General features: G+C 44.3%; 1 protein-coding gene across 2 annotated transcripts in view; it reads right to left on the bottom strand.

Annotated features, from left to right (window-relative positions):
* Positions 1-14,678: 14,678 nt before the first annotated feature.
* MED1 (mediator complex subunit 1) overlaps positions 14,679-20,372 on the bottom strand; it is a 489,425-nt gene continuing 483,731 nt past the window's right edge. For both annotated transcript variants that reach the window (XM_069237453.1, XM_069237452.1), the window contains exon 18: positions 14,679-19,598. In XM_069237453.1, the coding sequence (XP_069093554.1) occupies positions 16,427-19,598 (3,172 nt within the window). In that variant the 3' untranslated portion in view covers positions 14,679-16,426. The remainder of the gene's footprint in view (positions 19,599-20,372) is intronic.

The raw sequence follows: 20,372 nt of genomic DNA, 5'->3' as shown, positions 1-20,372 counted from the left end.
AATTTGCCTCTGTTTCTGAAATACTGTCCTCTATAGGACCCTCTAAACCCCCCTCTTTGATATTGTTGCTGCTGTTGTCCCTGCTTTGCCTGGGAGGTAGAAGCTTCAGAGGATTGTGGTTTGAATCCTCCTCTAAACTGTGACCTGCGAAAGGAGCCTCTATATGGTGTGGTAAATAATGCTCCCATTGCTTTGGCAGTATCAGAGTGTTTTCTTAGTTTTTCAATGGTGGTATCTACTTCAGGTCCAAGTAAGTGTTTTTTATCAAAAGGCATGTTAAGTACTGCCTGTTGAATTTCTAGTTTAAAACCAGATGAGCGTAACCATGCATGCCTTCTTATTGTAATGGCAGTATTTACACTCCTTGCAGCTGTATCAGCAGCATCAAGGGCAGACCTTATCGGGTTACTTATGGCCTGTCCGTCTTCTACAACATGTTATGCTCTTTTTTTTAATGCTCTTTTGGGAGGTGCTGTATGAATTCTTGCATCTCATCCTAGTGGGCTCTATCATACCTGGCAAGAAGTGCTTGCAAATTTGTAATTCGCCATTGGTTAGCCACTGCATAGCTACTCCCTTGCCAGCAGCATCAAACTTTCTATTCTCCTTATCAGGCGGAGGAGCATCCCCTGATGACTGGCTGTTAGTTCTTTTCCGAGCCACACTCACCACTACTGAGTCTGGAGGAACTTGATATGTGATGTAGTCTGGGTCTGTAGGAGCAGGTTTGCATTTTTTGTCAATTCTGGGAGTAATTGACGGGCTCATGAAGACTAAAAATTTGGTTGGCATGTTTGACCATTCCAGGTAACATGAGGAGACACTGGTATCTAAAGTGAGTGGAAGACAGAGTGTTGAACAAGAAATCCTCTAGGGGCTCAGTGTGCTTAAGCACCCCATGATAGCTGCCCTAGAAACAACTTGAGTGTAGGCAGTAGTGTCCTCTGGTGGAGAAGGCTTGGAGGGGTATAGGTCAGGATCATTATCCGGAACAGGATCTGGGTCATATAGATCCAAAGGATCCACTGTATCTCCATGAGAGTACTGTGAGTGTGTTGGAGAAGGCAATGATGGTGGACTATTGTGTGGAGATGAAAAAGAAAGCTGTGGAGAATGAGAAGGAGAAGTAGGCACAGGTGCTGATTTCTCCTTTTGTTTTAGAATTTTTGCTGGTGGTTGAGCAGAGTCTAATTCCTCTTGAAAAGGCAGCTTTCTTTTAGTTTTTAAAGGAGGTGCAGTAATAATTCTGCCAGTCTCTTTATGTATATGGATTCTAGATTGTCTTTCATCCATAACCTCCAATATTGGCTGAATCTCAGTGTACTCATCAGAAGGCTTGTAAGATTCTTGCATCATCTTTGAGATTTGTTTCAGTTTGCTCAAAAGTCCTTGTTCCTCTGTGTATGAGGATTTTTTCGGTTCCGAAGTCTGAATCTTTTTTCGGTCCCGATAATGAAGTTGGCTGTTTCAGCTACAAAGCCAGGCGTTGAATCTTTGACTCCGAGGAGTGAGGATGCTTACTGGAGTCCGAAGTGGAACTTTTAACCGACTTGCTCGTCTCTGAAGTGGACAGAGGAGTGACCTTTTTCAGCGCGGAACCCGAAGGTCGGTCGACAACAGTCTTTTTTCAGGCCGAAGCATGGCCTTCTGGCAGTGGTGTACCCAAGGCCTTTGGTAGTTTTTTATATATGGGCGTAGGGGCAGCCGCACTCACGTGCTGGCCAGCAGTCATAGGCCTATCATCTTTTGATTCTTGCCCGGAGTTGTATCTCGGATGGAGACTACTGTCTCCGCCTGTTCTTCCATGACGTCGAGATGTTCTATACTTTTCGGCGCCATTTCTAATCTTCGGGCTCTGTGATCTCTTAAGGTCTTCTTGGATCGAAATGATCGACAGGCCTAGCAATCTTCTTCTCAGTGGTCCAGAGAAAGGCACAAATGACAAACTAAATGTTGGTCTGCATATGGGAACTTCGCTTGGCACCGAGGGCAGAATCGAAATGGAGTCCGATCCATCAGGCTTCCACGCGGTAGGCCCGAACAGGCCCGAGTTGGGCGCATGCGCTGAGAAGGGCAAAATCTAGATTCCGATGGTACTATCGGTTCGATGCTAGATGGAAAATGCGATTGAAACAATACAGACGATTAAATGGGTTTTCTAAGGTTTTCCGATTCGATATCTCGGAGTGAGAGGAAACACGTCTGAACCAGACAGTGGAAAGAAACAATCTAACAATAGATTCGATGCCCATGCACACTGTAACCGAGAGGAGTCACTCGATCCCGTGACTCCGAAAAGACTTCTTAGAAGAAAAACAACACTCCAAGCCCAACACTAGATGTCAGAAGAGCTATGCAAAGCATGTGTATCTGCAGGTACACATGCCATTGAACATATATACATACACACAGACTTTTGACTTGACACCGCAGCCCAATAAATGCGTAGGGAGGGACAATCCTCAATCACGGGTTTGAAGTCAGTTGCTGCAGTGTTGCATTTAACAAAACACTGCAGCTCCGGGAAATATTCTGCTAATGTGTGAAGTCAAAGGGTAAGCCCTGTGGATGATGTAAAATTGTATGAACTTCAGTCTGGTGTTACGAGTGGTTTCCTGCAGGGATTCTAGCACCTTCACCCATTCTCTATCATTATGCTCTACCAAAGTCGCCCTCCAGGTATCTCGTGTGGTTTGTAATGAAATCTGTGTGAGAGTAATCAGGGCTTTATTGAACCAAGTGATGAGTTTATGCCTTGTACGGAATTCATAAGTTAATATTTGTGTGGTTCTGTATCAGTTATGGACCAAATATGTCGGATTACAATCTGCACCAGGAAGTCAGTGAGGAATTTGCCCTCATCAAGGCCACAAAGTTGCACTAGGACCAGGAACAGCAGAAGGCGACCTTCTTGGAATAGGTTGCTCAGAATTGTTATGCCAGACCTCTCCCAAGAACCCAGTTCATATAGCACTCTAAATGTCCCAGAGGTTTGGTAAGGTTTAAAATGGTACAGCGAGGATGTGACATGTTGGTAATCAATATACCTCATGCCAGACAGCATAATGCCACAGCGTGTAGGGGGAGAAGATCCGGACTGATGATCACACCTGGGATCGATATGTAATGGCTCTTGGTAACATACTTCTTTGTCTTTGTCATCAGGCACACACTGAATTTGCAGATCATCAGGATCTTTTGCCTGTGTAGCCACATCAGACAGATGTTCATCTGAATATACATGGTCCTGACTGTCCCTCTGTCAATGGTGTAATCATTGTATACTCCTCCATTTTGTGAAGAGGAATACACACCCAAAAGTTGTGTAGGCAGCTCTGGAGTAATCCTTATTTGAGACACAAGTGGAAGAAGTGATAGTGTGGATGTGTCAGGGGTTTGAGGAAGTGCTACAATTAGTGTCGTCACCTGAGCCATCAACTATGTTAATGAGGTTGGAGCCAGGGGACGGAGCCAAGCTGGTAGAAAAGACGGATGCTCAGTAAAGAGCTGCTCGACTTGGCACCATAAAAATCCTAATTTATCCTGTGAACCCCATGAGCGAAAAACTTTCAAGATGCTGCTGAATGTTAATTGGGGCAATCCAATCACAGAAAGCGATCAGGGACGAGATGTCTGGCAGAGGAGAGGTGCAGACTGTGAAGGCGAGACAGTGGGAGGACAGAGGCGCAGAACCGGGGTTCAAAAACCCCAGGCTCATTCGGGATGTTGAGACCTTTGTCCCCATTTGCCACACTCCATCTACAGGAGATCAAGGCGGGCCTTCGCTGGCAACCAGAGGAGTAACTGAGCGGGCGACGATGAAGGAGGAGGCTGTGGCAATTGAGATACCCTAGGTCAAGCCATCAAGACCTCACGTGAAATATGGGCGAGGTTAGATCCTAAGTCTCTCTCCTCAGGCAGGATCTCAGAAACGTGGCTGATAGAGTATCATCTGCTGACATGAGAATATCTGAGTTGTAAGACACAGTTCAGACTCTCCGTAAAGAAGTAACAGACAGCCACGCTGTGAACAATAACATATTATGGAAACTTGAAGACTCAGAAAACAGAGCGAGAAGAAATAACATGAGATTTGAGGGATCCCACGAAGGAGTGGAGGGGCCAGAACGTGCCAGTGTTCTTGGACTCATGGCTATGACGAATGCTCGCTCAAGACACATTTTCTACCTGTTTCATAATTAAGCGTGGCCTCTATGCATTGGGCAATACACCAGGGGCTCCCCCAAGACCAGTCAATGCACGATTCCTGAATTACCAGGATAGAAGCACAATACTAACAGAAGCATGAAAACTGGGGGAGGTCAGATATGAAAATGCCAAGAAACAAATCTTCCCAGACTATACCCAGGAGGCGTAGCGCCAACGAAGAAGGTTTGACTCTGTCAAAGCCAAGCTGTGCACCTTACAAATCCAACATATGCTCTTATTCCTAGCAAAGCTGAAAGTGATTTTTCAAGGAAAGGCACACATTCTCCAAGCCCCTGAAGAAACATGGGAATGGATGGAGGAAAGGCAATGGGTAAAGGGGACAGGTAACAGAAAGATAGAAGTTCATCCCACTAATGAGTCAAGTCCAAAGCCTCCAGCCAAGTAGAAGATTATCGAGTGGGACAGGTCCATACAGAATAGATGGGGCATATATAAAGGGAGTTCCAAAAAGCATAAAGGGATGAAGGCAAAGGAGATACCCAGGCACATGAGATCTGGGGAAGACCCAGAGTCAGACACGGACCAACCTCATCTGTTAATGCAAGCAGTTGCATTACTTGAAAAGGACCCAAGTGAAGCTGCATTATCCCTCCAGATGGACCAACTCACTGACCTGACAGGAAAATGTAACCAATGGGAACGACAAGTATGGGGCATCGGAGTGGCCACCCCCATTCTAGGCAGAAGCGGAGCTATGGACTGTGGTGACATACACATAAACCAATGAGTGGTGGCAGCTGGCAAACAACACTAATTGAACTGAATTAAAGTTCCGTCCCTTTGTGCGATTTGGTGGGGGGCTACAGGCCTCCTGCTATCTTCTGTTGAGTAGTTGCTGTTATACACATTAGGGTAGGAGCTCACAGAGAATTAAGGAGAGTTGGAAGGGGGGGATATTGGAGTATCAGTTTTTATTAAACATGGGAAGTTGTTAGACAATACGAGGAATGCACTCCAACTAACATAGGTTGCAAACACATCTTGTATCCTTTAAAGACTAGGCATACACACAAGCGGTACATGGGAGGGCATGAAACACAGAATGAATATCACTGCTCTATTTTGTCCTGGAACTGAATGGGTTAGCCAACAAGATAAAAAGAGGACTCTTAGCCACGTACCTCAAAAGACATAAACCAGACATAGTCCTTCTACAAGAGACACACTTTAGGGGATCCCAATGTAAATTGCTACACAGAGGATCATACACGTTACTGGAGCATGCAGGATACACCACAAACTCCAGGGTAGTGGCAATAGTGGTTAAGAAGAACCTCTCTGTTTAGGCCCACAAAGACATGGGTTGACTTTTCTGGCACATATGTGGCAGTCATGGGGATGTGGGGAAGAGAAGAGGTGACATTGGCAAACATCTATGCCCACCCGACACTACAAAAATGCACCTTGGATAAAGTGGCTGAGATACTCCAAGATTCGGCCTCCTCTATGCACTTTTTAGGAGGTGATTTTAATGACGTAATAAATTCAGAGCTGGACAGATAAGGCCCCTCAAAGGCACCAGACAGGGAGATCCCTCTGGACCGCTTCGCAAACACAATGAGACACACAGCCCTATGGCGTCCACTGCATCCTACTACTCATACCTTTCCGGGAAGCATGAGATGTTTTCCAGTCTGGACTACCTCTTTGCACCTGCTGGAGAGGGGGAAATGGTAGTAAAAGTGGACTATCTTGTCCAACCACTTTCCCCTCTGGCTTAATATCGGGACCAATTCCCGGGGTGAGTGGGTTGGATGGAAACTAAACTCATGGGAACTCAAGGACGAGGTTATCTCGTATGAATTCAGAACAGAAACCCAGCTATACTTTAGGGAGAATTGTGACTCAGTACCCTCTTCAGTGATAGTGTGGGAGGCCTTAAGACCGTCTCAGAAACCAGGCACAAAATGCTATGGCTTATAAGAAGTAGACTTCTTGGAACATCAATTAGTGGACCTGGAAGGAAGGACCAGGTCGACGGTCCCTGACACTATACGACAAATAACAGTCTTACAACACGAGTACCATGCCCTGGCACACCACTCGGCTAACACCCAGGCATTAGCCACACAACACCGGTTTTACGAGGCTGGCGATAAAGCCGGAAGAATTCTAGCATGGTTGGGGAAGAGAGAACTGGAAGCAAGATGGATATGTAGCATACGGGACCAACAGGGCGGCATACACGACACAGATCGAGTGATAGCAGGGGAATCTGCACAATACTACAGGGAGTCCTATAAAAGAAGACCACTAGCACACGAAACCCGAATTAAAGATTACCTGGCGGAAAGTGATATGCCCACCCTGACACCTGAAGACAGTGACTACCTAGAGGAAGAAAAAAAACCTGCAGAAATACATAACACAATAGGAAAGATTAAGTCGGGTAGAATACCTTGTCCCAACGGGATCCTGATAGAATGCCTAAAGAAAAATGCAGCTATCCTGAGCCCTCACCTTCACAGCATGTTCATCGCAGATAGGAATGAAAGGAGCCTTCCACTGGACCTGTGCAGGGCGATAGTGGTGGTACTTTCAAAGGAAGGTGGACGGGCAGAAGCCTGTATTTCCTATTGTCCGATATCCCTTATCAATACAGAAACTACAGGGGGAGTAGGAGGCTCCCTGCAAAACTGAAAATTGTTAACGCAGGATTCAAATTCCTGGGTACATATAACTCAAGACAAGGAACGTAGTCTCAGCTGTAATATCAAAGAAAACTTAGGGACCGTCCAAGAGGACATGGAGAAAAGGAGGACTCTTCCGTTTACACTAACGGGTAGAGCGCCCATGTTCAGGATGGTAAGCCCTGACAAAGTTATTTAACATTCTCCAGAACACTTACACTTGTATCCCTCAGGAATTGTTTTTACCAAAATCTAGGAGGAACTCAGAAAACTATTGTGGGATGGGGGGCATCTGAGAATTGCGCTCCAAACACTCCAACACAACTAATACAAAGGAGGGATATCCTTTCTAGATACCGTGGCATGCTACTGGGCAGCACATCCTAATAGTGATAAATGACTGGGGCCATGCGCCAGGAGACCATTCCACCTGCTTATTAGAGAGGAGTCAATTCCGTACCAAAACATATCTCCACTACCTCTATGATGGGAATGGGGTGCGGCAGCTACTGACTCCAATGCAACTCACAATAGCGGCCTGGAAAGCCACTGGGAATCATATGGGATGGCATTTACACAGGCAACACCCATATGGGAGGGGACTTACCTCAAGGAACTGGAGAAATTACCCAGATTCACAGACTGGGACAAAATGGGCATTTCCACAATAGGAGACCTACTAGAGAACGGACAGCTAATATCATTTTTCTTCCTGCAAAGGAAATACCACCTGAATAACCCACAACACCACAAATACATGCAATTGCACCATGCACTGGAGGCAGAGAACATGGACCTCACTGACCTCCTGGAATATGCCCCACTGGAAGGCAGACTGTTACAAGGGGAAATCTAAGGGAAAGCAATCTCTTGGATGTATAAAACTATCAATAACAACATACTTGACACGCTTAAACTGTGAGAAAGATTGGAAAGGGACCTGGAAGGAATGGACGACACTGAATGGGAGGGCTGTCCTGATTTATCCGAGGTAAGTGGCTATCAAAACAAGGTTGAGGTTAATCCAGTTTGAAATATTTCACTGAGAATATTTCGACAAGTCACATCTACATAAGATGGGGAGGGCCGCATAACCTGACTGCCTGAGATGTGGGTCAGCCATGGGTAATTCAATGACTATAGATGGTTCCCGGCCTGATGTAAGGTATAAAAGATCTATGAACGATCCAATGCTGGCATACAAAACTACGGAAAAATTGTTTGCCTGTAATCTTAGTTTTTTTTCTAGGTAATTCTCATCAGTCAAAAGCTCTTAATAGCCTGCGATGCATGGGGGACCCAGAGCACTCCTTAAATAATTTTTATATATCAACACTGTACTTTTTAAAGTATATAAATCAAGACAATTCATTTTAATAACAAAAAGCTGACCATAGGAAGCCTTCCCCAAACCTTTAATTAAAAGAAAAGGGAAATGGAATATGATACAATGTTAACCAATAGGCTGCTTTAAAAAAAAGTAAACAAACTGGTACTGCCTTTAAGAACCTCACAGTACTCCTGTATCCCATCATGCCCCACAGGTTACAGGCCAGTTAATTTTTACGGAAAACAAAGAAATCCTGCATACACAACTTGTTGAGAGCTGCAATAGTTTTGTACAGATAGGTGGGTGGGGGTTGCTTATGAATTTGATGAGGATTCCCCTGGAAGTGAAGTAGAATTAAAGGTAAGCAATATACCCTTCTCTCCTTATCAATAATCATAAGCAATGAAAAGAAGAAAAGAAAAGCAACCCCATCCCACAAAGCGCAGACTTGGAAGCAAAGAAAAGCTCCAACACTAACCAAAAAGATTACTCTACGAAACCTGTTGTACCTTAGTATCTGCTTTAGTATCTGAGTACAGGCAGTAATGCCTAATAAAAGTAGGTGGTATGAGAGTAGAATACAGGAAACAATCCATCTTGAAAAAGATAGCTTAGATCAGTGGTTCCTAACCTTCTGACTTCTGTGGACCCCCAACTTTATCATTACTGGAACCCAGGGACCCCCACTGAGTCATTACTGAAAGCTGGGGACCTAATCTGTTAATATTTTTTCATTTTCTAAGCAGTCGCGGACCCCCATGGGTCCACGGATCACAGGTTGGGAACCACTGGCTTAGATGATAGATGTTAGATGACCTGTTCTCATTGGACCATAATTAACAAACAGGTGATCCAATTTCCTGATACTCTTGACCTTGTCGAAGGAGAATTTTAACACTCTCCTAATGTTTAGAGAATACAGTGACCTTTCAGCTGAACATGAGAGGTTAGGGAAGACATTACGTAGGAGATATTTTGATAGATGTGAAACTTAGACCTTTGGGCGAAAATCACCACTCTACTGGAGTGAAATACAGTATATGATATCTTCGAACACAGGGCTTGAATTTCACTTACCCTACGGGCTGACATGATGGCCACCAGCAATTGAGACTTTATGTGATGGTTCAAATGGGAGACCCATCACTTTGGAAAGAACAATATTAAGTTCCCATGGAGGAGAGGGATTCCTACCTGGAAGTAACACCTTTTTAAGCCCTTTGAGAAAATCCTTAACTATTCGAATTCTAAGAGGATGTTTAAGAGGGAGATTTCCTTTAAACCGTAATGGCTGGAAGGTGTACCCTTGTTGAGGAAAACTGCAGCCCTGACTTAGCCAAGTGCAGGAAATACTGGATGACTACATTTTCTTAGCAGGACTTGGATTGTGCTGTTTTATGTACACCATAAATAAAAACTCTTCCATTCAAATGCGTATGACCTTCTAGTGGAAGGTCTCTTAACCTTACTGAGAGTGTCCATACACTCCCTGGCAAGCCATAAATGCCCATATTGGAGGAACTCAGGAGCCATGCTGTCAATTTTCGAAATGAGAGGTTGGGATGCAGTATCTCTTCCCTGAACTTAAACAGGAGATCATGTTGACACAGCAGCCTCTTGTGGGGCCTCTCCGATAGATGTATGTCTGTGAACCACCACTGACAAGGCCACTCTGGTTTGAGATTGGTATAACTTGAGCATCACTGTTGAAATGAGGAGTTGGTAGAAATGTGTAGAAAAAATCCCTCACCAATTTATCAAAAGGGCATTTCCATTCGACCCTGACTTGGCAAATCTGGAAGTGTAGTCTTGGCATCTTCTGTTGTTTGCGTCTGTGTACAGGTCTATTTGAGGATATCCAATTTCTGAAAAATGCATTGCAACACCTCATTGTTGGGAATCCAGTCATCATTGTCTTGGAAGTTTTGACTGAGAGTCTGCTTGCAAGTTTTGAATGCCTGGCAGATGAATGGCTGTTATCCTGAGGTTTCTACCTAGTAGCCATTCCCAAATGGTCTGGGTCTTGAGAGACATAGGGCGAGAATGAGTTCCTCCTTGCTTTTTCGGGTAATTCATAGATGTCATGTTGCCTGCTTGGACAAGGATGCTATTGGTTGTAATTGCTGGAAAGAAAGACTTCAGAGCAAGGTAGGCTGCTCTCAGATCCAGCATGTTGATGTGGTAAGTCTTTTCCTTGTCTGACCAAACAGCCTGAATTTGAAGGGAACCCATGTGAGCTCCCCAACCCTGGAGGGAGGCATCTGTGCTCATGAAATGGTACCCCCACCATTTGATTGTTCTGTAGAGTCCACCGTGGTGGGGACTGGAGTGTAGCTTGTGATAATGTCAGCTTGTCCCCCCAATGGTTGGACAGCTGATTCCACTAGTTTTCCAAGCACTGCTGCAGGGGCCTCATGTGCAACCTTAAATTCAGTGCTATAGAGATATAAGAAGCCATTGACCCTAAGTAGAGACACTATCTGTCTCGCCGATGGATGATGAACCAGCAGAGGACTGTAACATTTCAGAATAATGGATGATAGTTTCTCCTCCGCAGGCTACACTTTTGTGGACTATGTGTCCAGTGTAGCCCCCAGGAAAAGCAGTTTTTGTACTGGGTAAACTGTAGATTTTTGGATATTGATCCGAAGACCCAGACTTGTGAGTGTCTCGACAAAGAAGCGAAAATGCCCTTTTTTCTGTGATGGGGAGGAGCTCTTTATCAGCCAGTGACCCAGTTAAGGATACACAAAGATATTCTGTCTACTTAAGAATGCTGCAACCACAGCCATACATTTAGAAAATATTCTTGGGGCTGATCTGAGACTGAATGGGAGTACTTTCCACTGATAGTGCTGCGATTCCACCTTAAAACATAGGAATTTCTGATGTTTTGCAGAAATTGGGATACAGAAATATGCATCTTGAAGGTCTTTCGCACACATCCAATCCTCTTGATACAACTGTGGATACATATGGTGCACAGCCAGCATTGTCAACCTTTGTCGGCGTATGTGTTGAGTACTCCGAGGTCTAAGATGGGTCTGAACTCTTGCTTCGGTCCTTTCTTTTTCATTATGAATGTAACAGGATTAAATTCCTGATTCCCTTTGATGACACAGAACTTCCTCTATGGCCTCTTTTTGCATTAAGGTGTTGACTTCAGATTGCAAAAGAAAATATCTAGCTGGTACCAGGATGTTTCTGCCAGCAGAACAGTTGGGGGGGGACTTGAAGCAAAGAGAGTAGCCATTCTGTGCAATACGTAAGACCCCTCTGTCTTTTGTAATTTAACTGCCACTCTTACCAGTGATTGACAATACTCCCCCACCGGAGAAGGGAAGTGAAGGGTAATGTGTTATTGCTTTGGAGTAAGTTTTCCTGCAGGTTCCGGTTGTTGCTGTGCATGTTTTACTCAGGATGGTGTACGAGGGTGGAAGGGTGACCTTGCCTGCTTCTGATGTTGCTGTCAGTGAGGGTTTGAACCCTCTGCTAGAAATACCTCCTGTCGTAGGGCCTGTATTGTCTGCAGAATTCTTTCTTCTTTTCAAGGCCCACAGCGTTTAGAGCATCCAGCTCTGTCTCCATTCTGGATGACATCTCATCCACATGGGTAGCACAAGGGGGGTTACCCAAGAATGGCAGGTTAATTATTTGATGTTGTGCCCCAGGCTTCAGCCCAGAAAGGAGCAGCCAGGATGCCCTCCTTGCACAGATGCCGTGTGAATAACCATGCACCTCTAGATCTGATGCATCTGTGCTGATGATTTGATTGGAACTCAGGCTACCCTAATTGAGTATCTCCTGGAACACCAGCCAATCCTCCTTATACAGTTTTTCTATGAACCTGGCCATCGAAACCCAGAGGGATTTATGATATCTTTAAAGCAGAGCCGAAGAACTAACCCTCTTCATGTAGGAGGCCAATGTTCCACACACCTTTCCCCCCAGTGTGTCCATTTGCTTGCTCTCTTTGTCTGATGGAACCAAAAAGGAGAAAGAAGCTGCAGAATGTGACTTCTGTGCGGCCACCACAATGAACAAATCCAGAGGAGGATCAGCTTTGAGGAATGATGGGTCCTGATCAGGAGCCTTGTGTTTCCTACAAGGTCCTGCACAACGAAGTACTAGCATACATCAACAAACGCCTGACCTTCCACCAAACGACCAGACACCTCAGATCAGCTTCCCTCTCCCTTGCAGACACCCCACAGATCTGTCAAGCCAACAGAAGAGGACGTTCCTTCTTGCACCTAGCATACCCCTGCACTCCAGGACCGCAACGTCACTCCAGCAATTCAGAAGAGAACTAAAGACTTAGATGTTCAAATGACTATTGCTCCATGCAGCAGCATACAGCTCTAGTGCCTCTAGACCATCAGAGGTAATTTTCTGTAATCTATAAATGTTGATTCATTTCTTCAGGATTCTAGATGGGGCGGGTCTTAGAGATGCTGGTCTTAAAAATAGCTACATCACAGGCTCTGGGTGTCCAGGCACTAGTGGTCGTGATGCCGGACGGTGATGTAGGGTTTCAAAGATCACAGAGGAGAACGGTGTCATTGTTGGAATGTTTTTATTCAGTTTTGTTGCATCTCTGATCAAGATATCGTTGAATGTCGAGAGATCATCCACCGGTGACAGACACTCTTGCCAGGGGTGTAACAGAGAGTTTAGGAGAATAGTCTCTCACTGAGCACTGGGATGTTGTGGACCAAAATGGTGTTCTCCTTCTGTGCATGGATGAACCAGTGCAAGATCTGGACCTTCTGGACTGTGACCTGGTTCTAGACAGTGTTTGTGATCTGAAACAGTGGCGAATAGGACTCCCTGTTCTCCTAGGCAAAAGTTTCGGACTCCAATGTGGTGAAGTTTTTTGGGACCGTAGAAGGCACAGATGGGGTACTAGGAGAGAACCTTGGAGAAGATGTTCTCTTGGGAGAGGGTGTACGAGGTCTAGAAGGACAGTATTCTTGAGAATACTCAGAGTCCGATGTTGCAGGTATTAGTCTTTTTCTTAAACTTTCCAACCATCTGGGAGAGATACTGACATGTAACTGTGACCTAGAAGGTGATCGAGGTCTAGATGCCACCAAGTGCCCTGATACGATTTGGACCTCTGGGGATGTCAACTGAGGCCTTATCACAACATTTCTGTTAGTTGACATTGACACATGTTAAGTACTAAGTATAATGTTAATATATATATTTTCACTGAAAAAGACAAAGGTTACAGTGACGATATAGTTAGGTTCTGAATTTACTTGTGAAATACCGTAGAAATTCAGCAGTTATAGTTAGAGTTCTTTCAAGTAACTATAACTGGCTCCCTAAGGTAACTATAACTCGCTTGTCATGCACAGTTTTCTTATCAATAATGTTATTGCAAATGTTGCAGTGATTTCAAAGATGCCATACAAGAGCTCATCAATTACATAATAGGTGGAGTAATTAGCTGTGCATGGCGAAGGTGCAAGTTATAGTTACTTGAAAGAACTAACTATAACTGCTGAATTTCTATGGTTTAGTACGAGTAAATTCAGAATCTAATTATAACGTCCCCATAACCTTTTTTTTTTTTTTTGTGAATTTCTATTGTATTTTTAACAGAAAGTAAATTGTGTTACCATACTATATTACCATACTATATTGGTGCATGAGCCTCTGAGTGCATGTATGAGTGAATGAATTAGTGTATAGATGAGTCTGTAGTTTTTCTTTCAAATTTCTCTATAATCGCAAAGTTTGCAAATGAATCACAGAAATCAATGCACATTTTCGTGAATACTGTGTGCTGTGATGCAAAATTATATTTCCTTCACCCTGACCCCTTATGCCACTTTCAATTTCAATTTTCACCCCTGGGGACCGCGTCCCATGAAATAAAATGGCGGTCGCATCTTTCTAGTCAGGTTGCAGTCAGCCAATTGCAGCGCTTCTTTTCGCACACGGATTTGCGATTAATCACGGCCAGAAATATACAAATTTAATTGCCCTTAAATATCTTCTAAACTACTGATCAGATTTAAACCAAATATTGGCTTTCTGCCAAATTTGGTGCAATTCCGTCCAGTGGTTTGGGCTGTAGATGTCTTGACACGTCCTATGGGAATTAACATTCGAAACACAAAAATGTTTGAGCACCCTTTTCTTGGTCCCCGCTTAACAGATCACCTCTTAACTTCCTGTGTGCAATAAGAATGATCAGGCCAGTTTGGGGGGGAAATTTGGTGAAGAATCATCAAACGATGCTAAAGATAAAGGTAAGTCAAAAACGCTTTTTTTAAGGAAACATGGTCTTAACTATAACTATCTACTGGTGACTGCCAATAGGTAATAGATATCATTTAAGAAGTACTATGAGGTCCCTGTGCATAGGCAGGACTATTCAATGCTTATGACTATTGATGAGGATCCCCTGAAAGAGAAATACATAAATTAACATTGTGTAGTCACTGCTCCAGGAAATGGAGTGAAAGATAACCTGCTTATTTTTATGATATTTTTCATTTGACAAAATTCTATAGCATTGTACATATTTCTTCAGGGAACAGTCGTCTTGTTTAGGACATTTTTCAGACTAAATTCTTGTAGACTCCCTCAATTATCAGGGACAAAGGAAACAATCATAGATCTAGATTCACACAATTTGGTTAAGTGGAGATTCTGGAATTAGTATTGTGGTCATCAGTCTGTATCTTGCCACTAGACATTTTGACGTTGGATGGATCTTTAATTGTGGTAAACAGCTTCTTGGCCATATTCTGTTAACTGTTATGTTTGATCTGATAAATGAGTTGGGATTTTTTTGGAGTACTAATCCATTTGTAACTAATATCCAAATGATGCTTGGAATAAGTCTGGTCTTCTGTGTGGCAGTGATAATGCCATTTTGTCCCAGTACCTAATGCATCCAGTTTGTAAAATTAAAACCTTCGTACACATCAGGTGCCATTTTTGATAATTTTTTCCCATCAGGAGCCAAGTGGTTTCCAATACCTCCTCCAGTAGGCACAAAAAAACCATAATCAACACACGCCTTTTCTTTTTGGCTAGAAGTATAAATCAGCCATTAAAGTAACAGGAGGGACTATGCCTTCAGCTAAAGGAAAATATTCCCTTTACAGAAAAACTGGTGTGGTCTTTTACGACTTTGGAAAGTTATGTACCAGACTTTTAAGGATGATCAGATAATGACCAACTACACCTAGGTGTAAGCTCCTCTTACACTGACATATGGTGCCGAAAAAGCTCATTGCAGCAGAACTCAAAGTGCTTCTGGGTAACATGAGCCCACATATCACTGAGAAACCCAGTGGTTAGTTATGGATCCTATTTTAAGTGCTTGTCTTATGCTAAGGCACTTTTTAGAACATCCCACTAATTAGGAAATCAATTAAACTTGCCACATAAAATAGTCACCCGAAAGCATAATATCCAATTACCTGAAATTGAAAATGATCTGCCCTTTACCATGAACAGAAAGTATGCTACGTTCTACTGCTCACCAATACACCCGCTTCTTGACACTGCACTTTTAAACACTACTGGCTTGTAGCGATACTATTCATTAATTTTCAAGTCAGCTCACCTCTCTGCTACATTCAAAATCTCTTAAAGCAATAGATTGTTGGAAAACATTATTGAAATAAGCAGGTTTTTAAAGGAACTGGACAGTGTTGGGTAACAAGCAGATACAGACTGGGCACAGCATACAATTAAAATGGCAGCCAATTACACTACCTTAACAACGTTTTAAAAAAAATATCTAAATAGAATTAAGACAAAAATGTACATAAATAGCTAAATGAAAGTAATAAAATAATCTGAAAGCTGGGCAACCGCTGGTATTGTGATGATGATAACTTCTTCCAAGGTAGCAATACAAAAAGATGAAACTCCAACAGGTATTTCCTGATCTGTGATTTGGAACCACTGATCACTGTTTACAAAATATCCTACCAAATGTCATATGGTTTGTGATATATCTGAACCCGTCAGCCAAGCACCACGGCACAATATGCAGTCCACACATGTGTCTTATAGACAAAGGAGATAGGCACAGCACAATCTTATAGCTACCTGTTTGTTCTTGGGTCAGCCCCATTTTTTTTAGGATGTTAAAAGTTGCACCATTAAAAAAACATAAGCTCTGCATCATCAGGCAAGTCATAGTTGTGCTCAAGTTCAGTGAATCAAAAGCAGGACAGACTGATGCTTTCCCCAACCACGTGGTTCACATTGTTGAGTTGCCAATGAGTGCCACATCCATGAGGTCATCATCATCCCCAATCAGGAAGCCAGGGCTCGGCCTTGATGCCCTCTCACTCGTAAGCATGACACTGCTGCTGATAGAGAGAGGTTGATCACTTGAGATCGGGGACTTGGACCAGTTCTCTGGTTTCATACTATGTGACTTCTTCTTGTCACGATCCTTGTCGCGATCCTTGTCCTTCATCTTCTTCTTCTCCTTTTTGTGCTTTTTGTGTTTCTCAGAACTGTACTCTGGTGGAGGCCGTGCGCCATCATCAGAACTTGGACTGTTCTGATAAGACTTCTCAGCAATGGAGGAACCAGACTCACTTTCACTGTCCACATTTTGGGGTGTGTATGCTGGTGACTTGCTGTGACTAGGAGAGCAACGCTCATGCTTGGGGGTGGAGCCACTAATAAGAGGAGACCCATAGCTCTTGGAGGATATCTGAGGTCTCAGGCCGTCCCCTCCGCCTTCGCCAGGCTTCTGCAAGGTGACTTTGGCTTTGATGCTTGGAGAGCCTCCATCATGTTTGCTGATGATTATCTTTGCTACCCCAGTACTTCCTGCACTCTTAGAATCTGACATCTTCTTTGAAGAATCTGAAGATCCAATGGAGCCTGAGACTTTAGACTTGTCTTTATCACTTTTCTCACGCTTACCTTGGAAGTCACTGCCGGATGCACTGTGCTTGGAGGACACAGTGTGGCCAGAGGTGGTAGAACCTCCTCCCCCTTGACTGTCCATGGGTTCATCAGATCCAGGCCCACCTGTTCCTACCCCATGTTTGAGCTTGTCAATGACTGCAGTCAGTGACGGTTTTTTGTTTCGGCTGGGGGACTTTCCCTTTGAGCCTCCATGTTGGTTCTGAGAAGATGAGGACACGCTGGAGGAGGTAGACGAAAAGGAAGTGGATGATGATGATGATGACAAATTTGAAGAAGCAGGTTTCTGAGATGAGCCAGATGACCCTATTCCAGAAGAGGACTTCATATTGGAGTTCGATCCAGTGCCAGAAGCATGAGAGCTGCTAGAGCTGGAATTAATAGGTGACTTTGCTTTGGAGGAAGGCGGTGTCCCTGGGATAGGCTTCATTGGAGAAGACATCTTGTCAGAGCCCCCCGAAGGTCGAGCATGGGAAGGAGATATGTTTGGTTTGCTCATTGAGGAGTTCATGAGTGCAGATGATGGTTTTCCCTGAGGTTTTAGCTTTGTGCTGCCGGTGCTGCTCAGGCCATGCTTGGTGACTGGAGAGGAACTTGGCTTGCCAGTAGACTGGGTTGAGCTTTTAGACTGTCCAGATCCACCACTGCTCTGGCTGGAATAAAGGCTGCTGCTGCTCATCTTAGAGCCAGAAGACCCTTCGGATTTGTTGCTTTTTATTTTGCCAGGGTTGGAAGAGGAGGAGGAAGAGGAGGAATGGCTGTGATGGCTCTTGTTGCTGGAGGAAGATGCCGAACCAGCGCTACTGTATTGACTGTGTGAAGAAGGTTTGCCCACAGTTACAGTGCCCTTTGGGATCTGAATAGTGATTTTTGGAATCGGAGGTGTGGCTATTCCTGGCGGGGTCTGTGATCTGCCAGTGGTAACTGGTGATTTGGAGCCCCCAGTACTAGCAGGTGGAGTAAAGGGTCGGCTAGATGAGCTGTGAGAGGGGGATTTCACTTCCCCCTCTGCCTTTTTTCGTTTAGGTGCCTTGTCCTTACTTTTACTATCGCTGGATGGGGTTCTGCTGCGCTTTCCTGCTTTCCCATCAAGACCCACGACCAGTAGGCCACCATTACCAGTGCCATCTTTTAAGCGAGGTTTCGGAGGCTTCTCCTTTGTCAGGTCACCACTCAGTAAAGGACTCTGGCTTCCAAGATCTAACACATCCTTACAACCAGGGGCAATAATACTGAAGTCAACTGTGTCCCCTTGACTACTTCCTTTAAACTTACTATCCCCATCAGTACCTAAAATTGGCACTCCTAAAGCACTGAGGGCTTGTGCAGACAAGCCCTTAAAGTCATCATTGTCTCCACTTTGGCTGCTGTCATCATAGAGCTCATCACCAAAGGCACTTTGACTCTGGCTGTTCAACAACTCAGGATTGAAATCTACACCATCTGGAAAAAACTGATTGGAGGAGTCACTGTTTGGACTGATATTGGCATCAGCAAGGAGGTCAGCTGGGTCAGTGTATAAGCTTTCACTGTTGTTTGTTTGAAAGACATCTGAATCAAACAGAGCACTTTGGTGGGAATGCCCAGAGCTGGAAGAATCTCGGATGGGTGTGCCAATCTGTTGGCAGTCGTCACCAGCACCAGGAAGTTTAGAAGCCTCCTCCGCTATGTCAGAAAGTATGTCATTGACATCTGCCCCGATGCTGTCGGAGCTGGGCAAGCGAACTATCCTGTGCTGTGGATGAGACAAGGGCTGCTGGTATGCAGTAGGTGGGGTACTGCATTGGCTTGGTGCTGGTGTAATGTGAGGGGTATCCAATGTGTCCCCCGTCATATTCACATCGAATATAGGATTCTGAGAATCAACATCCATGGAGAACAGCTCCCTCTGGAAGTCATCTTCGGTCTGATGCTTTGGTTTTTCACCTGTGCGCATCCTTTTCTTTTTTGGCTTGCTGCCTCCTGAGCCCACATCCAATCTAGGAGAGCCAGAGGAAGAGTTCTGCCTCTCAAGTGGACTGTTACCATACAACGTGGTGAAGTCCTGAGTAGGATTGTCTTTTAGGAGAGTCATTAGCATTGGGTGATTCTTGGTGTTGCTTGCTGGCGAAGAGATGGGTGGTGGGGTCTGGTGCGGCGGTGTGGGACTGGAGCCAACCGTTGCACCAGGGTTTCCCGTGATCTGCAGCAAGCTGGTCAGAATGGGGTTTTGGTTGACTTTGTTGAAGTCCTCTTCATGTCTCTCCTTTAAGCCGATTGAGAACAGAGTGGTGATTGGCCCACTAGGGAAAGTATTGGTAGGTGTTGTGGTGCCACTCATAGGGTTGCTGCCAGTTGTCATACCATATCCTGGGCTGTTGGTGGGCGGAAGGTTCTTCTTCACCATATCTTCCACAGTCTCAGCGATGAGAGAGAGTGCAGGGGTGTCTGCCTGGATGGTCTCTGCTTTCCTGCGAATAGCCCTCATGGTTACTGGAATGGACATGCACCTGAAATTTAGAAAAGCAAAGATTTTAGTGTAGTCCATCTGTAGACAAAGAAAGGAAAAAGGAAAGGGAGGACTTCAAACTGGAATGAGCCATACCCAGAGTTTCAAGGCAATTAATTTTCATTCAGTTTTTAACAGCAACAGTTTGAACTTTAAGCTTAATCACTGTGCTGTAGTAGAGACAGAGGAATGCAGAACTAACGAGTTAGATGCACTTGTAAGTAAAGTGTTCTATAGCTTAAATTTAAGGTAATGTAAAAACTGCTGAAGTTGCATTGAGATTCTGATGAGAACAGTAAGTTTAAGGTAAGCAGTTGAGGTTGCCTTTTGAACAGCAGTTCATGAAATGACAATTTATATATTTGTTTTGTTAACTGGAAATTACTTCTCTTCTGGTATAAATTCAAGGGAGATGTGTTTGATAACTGAACTATTGTAATGAAAAGTGGTCTAGTCTGTGAAGGCCAGAATGTCCAAAAATGCCAGCCCAAAAACCATACTACTCCCACTGAAAGCTACCAGAATTTTTCACAGAAGTTAGTGCACTGACAGAATCTCCGCCACTCTGTTCACACTACATAGGCACTCAGAAGATGCTGAAAACTTCAACGACCCAGCCTTCATCCTATACAACGTAACCAGCCAACACAACCTACCTAGCAAGCAGTCTGTTCATGTCAGGTAGGCAGCAGTTCTTTAGGAGAAACAGAGTCTGCAGCATTCCAAAGAATCATGAGCAAAACCCCCTGCTCTCCTTATAGCATTCAGGTCTAGG

This window comes from Pleurodeles waltl, chromosome 6 (assembly GCF_031143425.1).
Source record: "Pleurodeles waltl isolate 20211129_DDA chromosome 6, aPleWal1.hap1.20221129, whole genome shotgun sequence".
NCBI classification, from domain to species: Eukaryota; Metazoa; Chordata; class Amphibia; order Caudata; family Salamandridae; genus Pleurodeles; species Pleurodeles waltl.
This window is presented reverse-complemented; position numbering and strand designations above follow the sequence as displayed.